This window comes from Rhinolophus hipposideros, assembly GCF_964194185.1.
Source record: "Rhinolophus hipposideros genome assembly, chromosome: 4".
Lineage (NCBI taxonomy): Eukaryota > Metazoa > Chordata > Mammalia > Chiroptera > Rhinolophidae > Rhinolophus > Rhinolophus hipposideros.
The window spans coordinates 28,501,530-28,515,304 of record NC_138050.1 but is presented as its reverse complement, the minus strand read 5'-3'; the positions used below and the strand labels follow the sequence as shown (position 1 = coordinate 28,515,304).

General features: G+C 35.6%; 1 protein-coding gene across 11 annotated transcripts in view; it reads right to left on the bottom strand.

Annotated features, from left to right (window-relative positions):
• Positions 1-13,775, bottom strand: part of TENM3 (teneurin transmembrane protein 3) — a 955,259-nt gene that overhangs the window by 98,580 nt on the left and 842,904 nt on the right. For all 11 annotated transcript variants that reach the window (XM_081046184.1, XM_081046189.1, XM_081046188.1 and 8 more), the window contains one exon: positions 8,869-9,054. In XM_081046184.1, coding sequence (XP_080902310.1) covers positions 8,869-9,054 — 186 coding nt within the window. The remainder of the gene's footprint in view (positions 1-8,868; positions 9,055-13,775) is intronic.

The window sequence follows — 13,775 nt, the reverse complement described above, 5'->3', positions numbered from 1 at the left end:
ATACCACCCACTATCCAAGCACTTCACAAAAATCAAACACCAGCAAATATTCTTAAACTGACAAGCAAAATAGACATTATTTTTGCGATAGCTTAAAAAAATATTGAAATTGAGTAGAGAGAGCATTGACAACTTAACAAAATAGGGCCTCCATCATTCAGAAAGGTCAGAGAAACTAGTTTTGCATTTTTAGAGATTAAGTGACCTCATTTAAAAAAATACCAATTCTGAGGGGATTACAGAGGATAAAGCACTGTATATAAAACTGTTAACTGAATAAATTAGACTAAAATGAACAAGATAATATTGAGAGGCCCCAAATGGATACTTAAGTTATCTGAAAGGAAGAAACAGATGTCTAAAAATCAGCCTGGTTTTCAGAACATGGGTGATACTCTATGACCTCTGAAGGGAGCTGTCCACGGTTCTGGTAGGAATCACCATCTTCTCTGTCATGTCAAATTACTTAGGGTCACTGGGACTGTAGAGCAGGAAGGATCTTAAGAAGTTCTCTTTTTTTTGCACACTTCATGAGAAGTTTTTTTAGCTGGTTTGGATATCCACTGCCGACCAAGTCAGTTTAGCAGAATTTCCTTCCACTCAACACCATGACTGCTGATTCCTGATGACCCACCCTCCATTGCGCATGACAGATGGAAGCATCTGCGTCCACACTGTTAGTATATCAGGAAGAGGAGGGAAGTAGTATGTATCCTGTATGCATTCCTGCTTTTCTTTTGGCTAATTCCTCTCCATATAGACAAGACTCAGTCACAGTCACAGCCAACTTTGTATTAATTTCAGACCAAATCCTCTAGCAACAAAAACAGTAACAATGTGTACTATCAAAATGGTGTTTACTTTGTACCAGATACTGCTCTCAGTGCTCTGCCACGTGTTTCAAGTCATTTAATAGTCTCAGCAACTCTATGAGGTAGGTACTATTTTCATTCCCACTTCATAGGTAAGGACATGGAGGAAGAGGGAGCTTAAATGATTTCTCCAAGATCACACAGCTATCAAGTAACGGAGCTTAGAACAGAGGCAGATCAGGTTTTGTGGGGTCTAAGATTATATAATCTGGGGGAGGGGACTCTTTAAGAAAAACAATACCAAATAATGAATAAGAAATTAGGTACAAAAGTGAGTAATTATTTAGAATGAGAAAAAAATCACAATTATAATTTTTAAGCTGATAAACACCACAGATATCAGAATGATGTATGCATTTTTTAATTAAGTGCCTGACATGTCTTTAAAGAATAATTTCCAATATGTTTGAGGCTGTATTTACTATTTGATTGCCTCCTTTGTTAGACAGTGATTTTGTAATATTTTCTATGGAGGGAATAGAAAAACAATTTGGGCTTTATTCGATGTGACTGTTTAATATGGTTTTCATTATTGACACGTTAGAAAAGTTTCACTTGGCTTCAAAATTTATTAGTAATGTCATGTAATTATTGACATTACTGTTAAATTTGGGAAGACTTTTATTGTGTAATAAACTAATCTTAAATACTCTTTGAATTGATGACATTCATTAACCCTTTTGTTGTGATGTCGTGTGATGAGTTTTATGTTACCCTCGTAAATATCAGTACTTCATGTTGTATAAGAATTCTTTTCTGGGCATGGTCACGTGATTCAGTGATACACTGGGATTCATAACAGCTGTGACTTCACATACTGATGAACTACATTTTGTAATACCACTACAGGTTTGTGCCCGAAAAATACAGGAATCCTGATAAATTCCTCAGAAAATATTCATCAAAAAGAGAAAATCATGGTGTTTATAATTGTGTAAGTCCCATTATCAAGTATCTTCGATAGGAGAAAACTTCTGTTCTGATCATACATTTTATAACACATCTAATTACAAGAAGAATTTTCTACCGATTTACTTCTGTTTCCGTACATTTCAAACCTTATTTCTCCTCCACTATCTATTTACTTCTAATGCAGGGCTCCACAGGACAAATTCAGTTCTTCATATAATCTCTGACCCTGTACTTTCATGTCATTAGGTGAATCAGTGGGTGGTAGGAATATTCCTGGATGGCTAGCAATAACAACCACATACAGCAATGATTTCACACCTCATAAATATATCCAATTAAATCTAAACTAAATGTACCCCCAGCTCAAATTCCCCTTAGCTATTCAGCTAAGGGGAATAGCCACAGTCACTCCAGCTGCCATCCTACACAAGGAAAAGTGTGATGGAGCGGAAAGGAAGAAAGACATTAACTGATTTGCAAATTTTATATTAACATACAACTATATAAACCTATGGTCCCTTTTGGAGATCTTAGAAGGGAACTGTGCAAGTGAGGGGTCCTGATGTTTAAGCTTCACCAGTTTCACAGTAAATATATCAAAAGCCCATCAGGGACCTAGGGATGTGGCACTAGAGACCCCTGTCTTAACTATTACATTACATCAACAGATGTGAAAACAAATTATCTCCCAGAGCAATCATTTGCAGGTGTAAGTGCTACCCTATGTTCACCTGTTAGGAGGGAACTCTAAAGTTTGAATAAAAGGTAAAAAGATAGTTTTGGAACTTCCATAATATATATTATTATATTATGAATATGATTCCCAATTTGGAAACATTACAAAAAATGTTGACTTTGTAATCTAAGTGAAGTTTGTATCAGAGTGGTCATTTTTTCCCTCTAAATTGTCACCTACTTTTTAATTTAACAGCTAACATGTTATTCTTCAACATTATCCTGAGAAAAGAATTAGACTAACAAATCTAAGCATGTCCACTCTGGTATACTTTTGATCTTTCTCTCTTTTACCCCCGTATCATTTAGTAGATAACTCCCCAGCTGTGTGTATTTCATTTTCAGTTTCTAATCTCCAGCATCCCACAGCCCAGAGCAACCATGGTATTTAATAGAGGTATGCTGAGCACTATATGTCTATGTTTTGTCTGAACAAACAAAGCATGTCTTTGTGATCATTAATGATCTTGTTTCCCAATGTACGAAAGAATTAGAATAAAAACAAATAGCTGGTCTTTTGTAGCTTAAAAGAATTAGGATCTCCCCTAGGCCAAATTTCCATTTGAATTGTCTGAAAGTACATGGAAATCAATGTAGCTCAATAAACAACTCTTATGTTTGAGACATTACTTGAAGAAAAATATCACAATAGACTCTACCTTTCTTTCATCACCATGATTTTAAAAAGCAAACCTCTCTAACCCAAACCCAAACATATTAACTTCTTGTTAAGCCATATCCACTCTGAGATTAGGTTACGGTTTTTAAAAATGCAACAGAAATTCCATTAACTCTTTAAGGTAAATTTGTTGGACAGAAATTTTGTGTTAGTTTTTTTTTTTTTTAATTTCAGCATCCAAAATATTGTCTGGGTTGATGTTTGTCTCTTTGATACTTAACAGCAAATTAGAAACTCTATTTGCTAGGCACTTTAATAAATGATTTACATTCTAGTATTTCATTTGATTTTAACAGCCCTATGAGGTACATAATATTCATACGTGAGGAAACACACGCAGAGAGGTTAAATGACTTACCAAGGTCACGTACTATATAAATGACTCAAATTCTAAAAGCTCTTAAATAGTAGAATATTCTGCTTTGAAATCTCATGGTAAGTATTAAAACCATTTTACATTAAAAAAAAAACAACAACTGAGGTTAAGAACAGTTAATACATGTTATAGTGAATAAATCAAAGAATTGATCTGAAAACATAAATTTTTAAAAAATTTCAAAGCCCATGTATTTTTTCCATTGTTATGCTATCAAAAGAAATAGTATTCAAACATCACAGATGAGACAATAATTGCTTAATGGATAAAGAAATGATTAAATGAAATGAAAAGTAACTGAGGGGGGCCGGCCCGGTGGCTCAGGCCGTTAGAGCTCCAGGCTCCTAACTCCGAAGGCTGCCGGTTGGATTCCCACATGGGCCAGCGGGCTCTCAACCACAGGGTTGCTAGTTCAATTTTTCGAGTCCCGAAAGGGATGGTTGGCTCTGCCCCCTGCAACTAGCAACAGCAACTGGACCTGGAGCTGAGTCCACAACTAAGATTGAAAGGACAACAACTTGACTTGGAAAAAAGTCCTGGAAGTACACAGTGTTCCCCAATAAAGTCCTGTTCCCCTTTCCCAATAAAGTCTTAAAAAAAAGAAAAAGAAAAAAAGAAAAGTAACTGAGGCATGCAAGGAAACATAAAAATAAAAGCTGAATGAACTTGAGAATAAAAAGGGAGCTCCATGCTTAAATCTAACATTTTTCCAAATAAAGCAGAAATGATCAACAAATTCCATAATTGCAAGAGACCTTAAGGGGTAGAGAGGAACACTACCTAAGAAACTTAAGTGATGGAAAGAAGTTAAAAAGGATGCCCTTCCCAAAAACACTCCTCAAACTAACACACACACACACACACACACACACACACACACACACAAAACTCCACAATGTTTCACACTTAAATAATGATGGTATTGCTAAAGCTTATCGGAACGGAGATTCAAAAATTTCTTGGGTTCTTGGGATTTAAATATGTTTTTCCACCTGAGGTTCTTCATTATATTTAACCAACATTTAAACACTTAAGCCCATTTTCTCCATTTCTGTTTGTGAGGAAATGGGAAATGCCAATCAGCCTTCAGAAGACCCTTTTTCCCTCTACGGAGCTGTGAGCCTTTTTTACGTTCATAATCACCCTCCATGGTAAGTAACAATCAAGAGTGTTATTCAAAATCAGCGCCTCCCTCCCTTCAGTTCACAATCTCACCTACAGCCTCCAATATTCTCAGAAACAAACGGATGGCTGTTGGGACAAATGTATTCAGCAATTGCTACAAAGACTAGTTCTCGGGGAAGCTACAGGTTAGTCATATTCAAAATTTGGAACTTAGGATTTATCATTGCCCAGGATGTTCAGTTAGCATTCAACTTAAAGCTACGGATTCTGCCTACAAACATCTGTTCAAACATCTGATTGGCCTCTACAGCCAATCAGCTCCAGCCACAGGCCAATCAGCAGTTTTCCCCTCTCTTCCTAAGCAAGAAGAAAAGAGACAAACCAACCGAGTTGCCTTTAAATGATTTTAGATTCTAGTTACAGTTAAATTCATTAATGGTGAAGTTACGGAATTAGGCCAAGACAAGTATCATCTAATTTGCATATTTGACCTTGATCCATGTCAACTCTCACAATATACAGAACTGTTTAAGTTAGTGCTAGTACTATTAAAATATGTTAGTAATAATTGCTGGTCCTTATTTGATGTGGGGTCAATCATATAATTTCTCTTCCTGAAAGGGTCCAACCATCATCAATGCTTTTTTGGGGAGGAAGGGAGAAATATTTATTTTAATCATAATATTGTTAAAAGTAGACTTCCCTGTATTTTCTCCTGAAAGGGTCCAACCATCATAAATGTTTTTTTGGGGAGAAAGGGAGAAATATTTGTTTTAATCATAATATTGTTAAAAGTAGATTTCCCTGTATTTTCTATCTAAAAATGAAATACTAGTCAAAGTCTAACCCAGGAAACAGGAAGAACTTGGGACACGTGATTCATAAGGACAGGAAAATATGAACACACTAATATCAGGATGAAATCTTTTCAGGTAGATAAGGGTGTTCATTGAATACTCTAAATTCATAACCTATTTTACTACCACAATGCCTATGGTTTTATGCAAGCATGAACAGTTATGAAGACAGTAAGATGACTAATGAAGAATATTCTTTGCTTTCTATTGGGAACTTCTGTTTGCTTCTAACTGTTTAATTTCTCCTCCATCTCTCTTTCAATTAACCTCCCTGTTTGTATTCAATGAGATGGCACATAATATGCAAAAAGAAAAAAATCTTGCTGATTTATGAGTATTCCTTCATAAAGTGGCAGCTTTTTTCAGCCAGATGCCTAAGTGCTGAAACTGAGGGGAAACGCACGCACAGTAACTATCCTGAATGAGAAAACATACTCTAGTTTCCTAGGTTGTTTAATCAGTGGCTCACAAAGGCCTCTGTTAAAATGGCCCTGAGGCATCACTGTGGACATATTACATATACAAGTAGTGAGTAGACACAGGAAAAGCAATGGGATCTTTGCATACCAAAATTTGGAATAACAGCACTAATAGTGTACAAAAGCAAAACAATGATTTAAAGGTTCTCTACATCTTTTAAAAGGCTCACTTCTAGGATTTATTTTTAAACAAAGCAGGTCCTTTATTTCCATGTTGTTAATCATATGCAGTACAAAAACAACAAAATAAAATGAAACAACAGAAATGGAATTGTTAACAACCACAGCACGATATGTTACATTATGGCAAAAATCCTGTTTGTTGTCAGACAACTGAAAAGTTGCTCCAGAAACTCTCAACTGTGAGAAACTAACTTCGTAATATTGCCAAGGCTAGTGAGGGCAACAATACAATGATTTGTTTAGTAACTGTTAGTTGGCAAGTTAAATCTGCCCATGGATAATTTTATAGTATACTTCCTGGTTTTCCAAGCTCTATATCCATGTGTTTGTTGTACTTCCGAGGAGACATGTAGCCAAACTTTCTCTCCAGCTGGAATCAATTCACTTCTTCTGACTGGATATGGGGATGGTAGGGTCATAAAACATGAGGGAGCATGGTCAGAGCCATATTTTTCCTGCCTTCCTTTGGTATATGGGCATTCTGGGATTTGGGCATGCAGCTGTTTGGTCACAGGGGTATTGCACTGTTTTCTGTATGTCCACAGAAAGATACACAAACTGTGGTTGTCAACTTTTTTCTGCTTTAATGTATTTCGCATGCACAACAGGCAGCCATTGCCCTAGGAAGCCTCTCTTAGAGAGAAAGGGGGGGTGAACCCTATCGGGATGGTGGGGACGAGCGCTCTGCAAGTGCTGTGACTATGTGCACTTGCACTTGCCCTCATGAGAACCACACGTTTCCCCAGGTGTAGGCAGTAAGTTCACATTCAATAAGTGAGAATCTAAGTATGTTTCACACCTTGAAAGTTAACATCTTTAGGAGTTTGCAGGGCTGGCCCTTTGCTGACATCTGGAAAGTTGGATGTCCCCTACACTGATAAGGTTATGTTGCCCACTTGAGGCACCAAATACCTTCTTTTCTTCTCAGAGCGGGGGATTTTGGCTGACAGAGGCTGCCACCTCTTTGAGTAGTTCCAATAAAAACCTTTAACCCCGAGTCTCCAATGGGCTTCCCGGGGCAGAAACACTGTACACATGTTGACGCATTTCACTGCTAGAGAAAGGAGCAAACTCCATCTGACCTTTCCTGGTGGGAGAGAAAGAAGATAGGAAGCCTGTATGTGGGTTTCTCCAGACAGCACCTGATGGATCTTTCCCCTTCCTGACTCCTACTACAGCCGTGAGCACAATGACCCCGAGCCCTGTGAACCCTTCTAGTGGTCATCAGTAGGCGCGGTAGTGGGATCCTTGAAACAAATATCAGGAATGTCAGTAAGATTAGAAAGAAGTTTTGTAAAGATATAATTGTGACAATTTACAAGATGTATGTCATCTCAATTTCCCCAGGATAAAATTCCTGGCGAACCAATTCCTGTAAGCAAAAAAGTGAAGTACGTAATGCAGATGCATTGCAAGAAGCAAACTTTTAAGGTATTGAGACTCCCCCGAACACCTGTATCTCATTTTACACTACGAGTAAACAAGGTGGAGAAACGTAGTACCTCAACTTATGAAATTTTTGTAGGACTGTGCCATGTATAATTAATATGGTACGCTTTCACTGAAGAGAGGTAGAAATTGATTACAGTTGACCCTTGCACAATGCATGTCTTACGGGTACTGATTTCTGCACAACTGAAAATCTGCACATGCAGATTCCCTCAAAACTTAAGTTGCTCCTCGGTATCCTCGGAGGATTGACTCCAGGACCCTCCACAGATAGCAAAATCTGTGGATGTTCAAGTCCCCTATATAAAAGGGGGGGCTATTGCCTATGTAAAAGGCATAGAGCAATATACACCACAGATTGAAAAGAGTACAGGTATTTACTGAAAAAAATCCACATATAAATTACCTGCACAGTTCAAATCTGTGTTGTTCAAGAGTCAACTGTACTTACTTTCATTGTATTTTAATTAAATGTTTTATTTTTAGTGATGCAAATGATGAAAACAAAGGCACTGAATACCTTGAAAATATGGTCCTATGTATGTTCTGGATACTTCTGTATCCATGCTAAAAACCACTTATGTACGAACACTTCGATCTTAAACACCTATTTGATTGTTTTATGTAACCTACAGACATTCATGAACATCATATTTTTAAGAATTGCTAGGCATATAAATTTGTTTCAGAATAGCGAGGCTTGTGCATTTTATTCTGCTTTATTTCTTGTGGTACTACAAAATAAATTATCAAAAGTTAAACCTCTTTTTTAGAGACCCAACCATATCGACATATGATTCTGGAATCTACAGAGGCCCAAAGGCCATATATTGGAATCTGTCTTTTTTTAAGTAAAAAAATATGGCTGTTATGCAATGGCTCTATGAAATACTAAAAAGCAATACTCAATGGAAGCTTCTATAGAAGCAAGAAATGAAATCATCTTCACGTATGTCAGTTTTTGTGGCCATCGCCAAAAAGAAATGAATAAAAAGCTCTTGTATCTTGGACTTATTACAATGGTTCTAAAAATAACTAAATTGCCATTGTAAAATAACCTTACTTAAAAAGTAATTCCTGCTTAAGAAAAATGAGTTAAAGTTAATGACAAGAAATCAGCTTTTCCAAGTAGAAAAATAGCAAACACTTTGAGCTCTTTTATTGTGTTTGGAGGATAGATACAGAAGGGCCGGTCGCCTACCTATAGTACAGTGCTCTCCATTCCATCCCTGGCTGCATTCACACTTGCCATCCTTGCAGGTCCCGTGTTCAGCACAGCGAGGGTGGCAGGCTCTCTGGTTACATGCTGGGCCCGTCCAGCCTTCTTCACAGCGACAAGTACCCCCCATGCAAACACCATGTGAGCCACAGTCCACGGAACATATTTCTATATTGAAAAAAGAGAAAGTGGAAAAGGAGAGAAGAGTGGTGGGGAGTGAGAAGGGAAATTAATAAGCACTGTTACATCTGAAACTCAGATTTGTGAAGGTGAAAAACCCAATCACTGAAAATCAATCATAAGTATTCATATGCTAAATACATTTCAGGACTGACTACTAGGAATATAAATGGTGGAAGTTTACTTTTTTTCCCCATTTACTTTTATATGCTCTCATAATTGTGCATAAAATACACGTGACAATTTTGTTATAATTTCCTGTGTCATATGTATGTGTGTATACACATACATACACTGGTTACTAACAAAACAGAACACATGATTCATAATGAGAGGAAAATATATATATACACACACATACATATATGTATCTGACAGTATCTTTGGGCAGCCAAGAGCACATGCACACATACACACCCTACGTCAAATTAATACAAAATAATGCAATATTTCAGTGCTTAAGACATCTAAGAGGAGTTGGGTTTCACCCATAAAGCAAGAATTGAAAAGGGATTACTTATAATCCTACAGTTTCAATTTTTAAAATATTCAGAAACTTTCTTTAGAAAGAATCTATTATATACATTAGCTTGCTTCTGAAATACGTACATGGTGGTTAAATAAAAGAAATTGTGTTTTTTCTATTCAGTAAATTTGTCTTGTTGACAGATACAAGTTGCTCAGCAAAACCTTAGTGGAAAACCAGTTTAATCATATAATTATTGACACTGTCATTTGAAAAACAAGGTTTTATTCAATTACTAGAATTACGGAAAGGAGCACACGTGATTACAGGACTTCAAAAGGTATAACAAAAGGTTAGGTCTTTAAAAAGAATTCAGGTGTCAGCAGTAATTGTTTTTTTTTTTTCCTTAAAAGCTTTATTTAACTAGGTTCACTTGAGAGAGAGAGAGGCAGAGAGAGAAAGAACTTTGAAGGTTATTTTATTTTTTACGCTGTACATATAAAGTTAAATAAAATTAACTATCTCCTTTTTCTAAGATTGTAAGACTACTGTTTAGTTTTGGTTTTCTTGCAATACAAATGCCTAACATTAAAACCCTGAGGTCATTTCTAACACACAGAAAATGGACTACAGAGTTATTTTTAAATTAAAAAATAGTAACTGTTTATGTAGTCACATGTCCCTATTTTCCCTATTCATTGCCCAAATAGCATTTCTTAGACACCATAATTCTCTGTCTCACATTGCTGCAGAATTTTAAACACCCTATCAAGGCACTATGAGAGTTATAACATTTCTTATAAACAACAGGCAGGACTATTAACTGGAAGAGAGTGGTGTGTGTTTTTCATGCCACATTTTCTATCTCGTTTGAATTAAATTTTTGATTAAGAGATCTAAGATGGTGTGATTAACTTCAGAGGAATAGAACATCAACTCTGCTCCAGAACAGAGATTTCTTTCTGAGGTACCCTTTTTATTCAAGCTAATCAATTTTTCATTAGGGTGAAGGTGTTTATCAGCGTTTAGCACACTAGCTTTGAGCAAGGTGCGTCGATCTTTGTAATGAACTTATTAATTAGAGTTAATTTAATTGAAGTGGAATTGAAGGGCTAATTAATGGACAAACTGCTGATGAAGATAGAGGGAAATCCTGTTACTTTCAAACCTACAAACTTTCTGATGGAAAGAATTCATTTCTTTTCTTTTAGCATCTTAACCAAATGTTTCTTCAGGTGTAAAATCTACTTTTATTGAATTTAGATATCTGAAGGTCATTTCCACAACAACAGGAGAGGTAGCTGGTGTATTGCTTTAAAATTCAGTTAGTTAGAAATTCAGCATTATACTGCTGGTAAACTTTTAGTCACAGATGTAAATTAACAACGTTTGTGTAAACTTTAAATGAGAACTGCGCAACATGCAGATAAATTTGAAGCATATAAATCCAGATATGTTCACAGGATGTATATGAGTATTTGAGATTGTTAGTAATGATTTTAAGTAACTTTTCTTTTTTGCAGCTATAAGCAAAGTTTATTCAGTGCTTACTTTCTTCCAAAAAAGCATACTATACTCATTATTCAACTCTCTCTATACCGTGTTTCCCCGAAAATAAGACCTAGCTGGACCATCAGCTCTAATGAGTATTTTGGAGCAAAATTTAATATAAGACCTGATATTATATTATATTAATTATATTATTTATATTATAAATTATAAAAATTATAATATATAATTTTTGCTCCAAAAGATGTATCAGAGCTGATGGTCTGGTTAGGTCTTATTTTCTGGGAAACACGGTACATAAGAATTTAGTTTAGAGGTTGCAGTGGGTAAAAGTGAGGGTGCGGGTAGTAAATTTTCAAGAGGGTAAAGTGGGCCAAATATATGGTGATGGAAGAATTAATTTTGAGTGGTAAACACAATGTGATATATAGATGATGTATTACACAATTGTACACTTGAAACATATGTAATTTTACTAACCAGTGTCATTCCAATCAATTTAATTAAAAAAAATGAATAGGATGAAGATCTTCACTATTTCTAAAAAGTCATTTTGTATACAGGTATAACTAGATTTTCCAATAGCAAAATAATTACATCAGCATAAAAAATTAGTATAAATATGTAAAATAATGATAGTGATTTTGGCAGCCAATTTAATCTTTTGATTAACATTTATATCTTTTTTGCTATTCAGAGCACTATCATTTTATGAAGAAGACTGAATTATGTTTTAAGTTATATAATATAAATTACAAATTATCCTTTATAAAACAATTCAGGTAATATTAAATAACTTTATATGAAACAAAAAAGGGGCTATTTTGCTATTCCTTTCCTACTTGGATAGTTGTGGGAAACAGATTAGAATGCCAATATTTCAACAACTATTACTTTACAGCTAGCATTATTACGCCTATTTTAATGACGGAGACATAAGAAACCTTAGACATAAGAACTAAGAACTACTTAGACATAAGAACTAAGTAGCTTTACTATACACATAATTATATCTATAAACTTTAAGTGGATATTTTTTTGGGATCCATTTTTTGGGGTAAAAGCTGGAAATGTAAATAAAATAAAAACTCAACAGAAATAACTGAACACCTATTTTGATTCTTGTAATTACAAAATATATATTTGAAAACAGAGGATAAAACAAGTTAATGTGTTATTTAAAATGATGCCATAAACCCAGGCTTGATAAATGGTTGGTGATGATTTCCTAAAAGTCTTTAGTGAGATATTCAAGGCCCTCTACAACCCAGCCGCCAATTCATGTTTTTACCCGTATTTATCTTACAAGTGTTATTTGCTCTAGCAGTCATGCATTTTCTAACCAGAGTTTTGGTTTGTTCAAGTTATCTGAATCAACTAATATTTCTATGAAGAATTAAAAAACATACTATCAACCTTTTCTGTCTCCAAAAATGTATAGCCAAAAGATGAGGGAGGTAGAGGAAAAGGAAGAGAGGGAGAGAGGCAGAAAGGGAGGGGGAAGGAGAGAAGAAAGAAAGGAAAAAAAAATGAGAGAGGGAAGGAAAGCAAGGAAAAAAACCTCAAAAGTTGTTTGTTCAACTGGGACACTTAAGGGTTCAACAGAGGTTTTTCAATATTACCAATCAGCCTATACAAAACTTTCTTTAGCTTAGGTTTTCAGGATTCAATGTGAAGTAGGTGAAGAAGTGTGGCACAGAAATCTTTCACGCTGTTATTGATCCACAGGGTAGCAGACATGTCACCCAAGTTTCTCAAGATGCCAGGAAAAAATGATTTGTAAAAATTACTAGTCTTTCTTTTTTCTTCTGAAAATAAGCATGTTTATTTAGATACCTAGCAAGATTTCATTTAGGTTGATGCCATTAGGTTATAATAATAGATGAAATAATTTGCATTTCATAAATTTCCTATCTGTAGAACTACATCATTTCCATACTTGTATGTGGAAACTCCCCTTGAACTGATAAGGAATTAAGTTTGACAAACTACAGTTATCCTTTAGAATTCTATTATCATAACTATTTAACTATTACCATCACCATCACTACTACGTCTATTACTGGTTAATATTTGCTGAGTATTCACTATGTGTAAGGCACTATTTTAAGTGCTTTTTACATTATTAACTCATTTACTTCTTACGGCAATTGTATAAGGTAGTACTACGTATTATTATCCCCATTTTACAGATAAAGAAACAGAGGCACAGAGAAGTTATATAACTTGACCAACATCAAAACGGCTAGTGAATGGCCAACGCAGGCAGTTCAACCTCAAAATCACTGTTCCTAACCACTTGACATTTAACAATAGAGGTTCAGAGAAGAGGGCAGTCAGCTGGGTAGGATTAGGAGTAGTCAGACTCCTTTACTAAAACTAAATTCTGTAGAATGCTTTTATTTACCCAACACTGCTAAAAAATATGTCCTTTGGCTTTCTCCTCCTTCCTGTCTTTCTTCTTCTGTTTCTCCTCCTCTTCCTCTACTTTTCCTTTTCGTCTAATCGTTCTTCCTATTCTTTGTTTGTAACATTTAATTTGGTTCAGATAGTTTGAGAATCCAGGCAGAAGCCATCATTTTCTCTATTTCTCACTTATCTTCCCAGCACCTCCATGACATCTTGCCTGCTCGGTGAGCCTCACCCCTTCCCAACTTTCTTGCCTCATTTAGAGACATGGACATTAACTCCCATCTCCTTTGTTTCAGACTTTCAGCTCTTCTCACCAACTTCT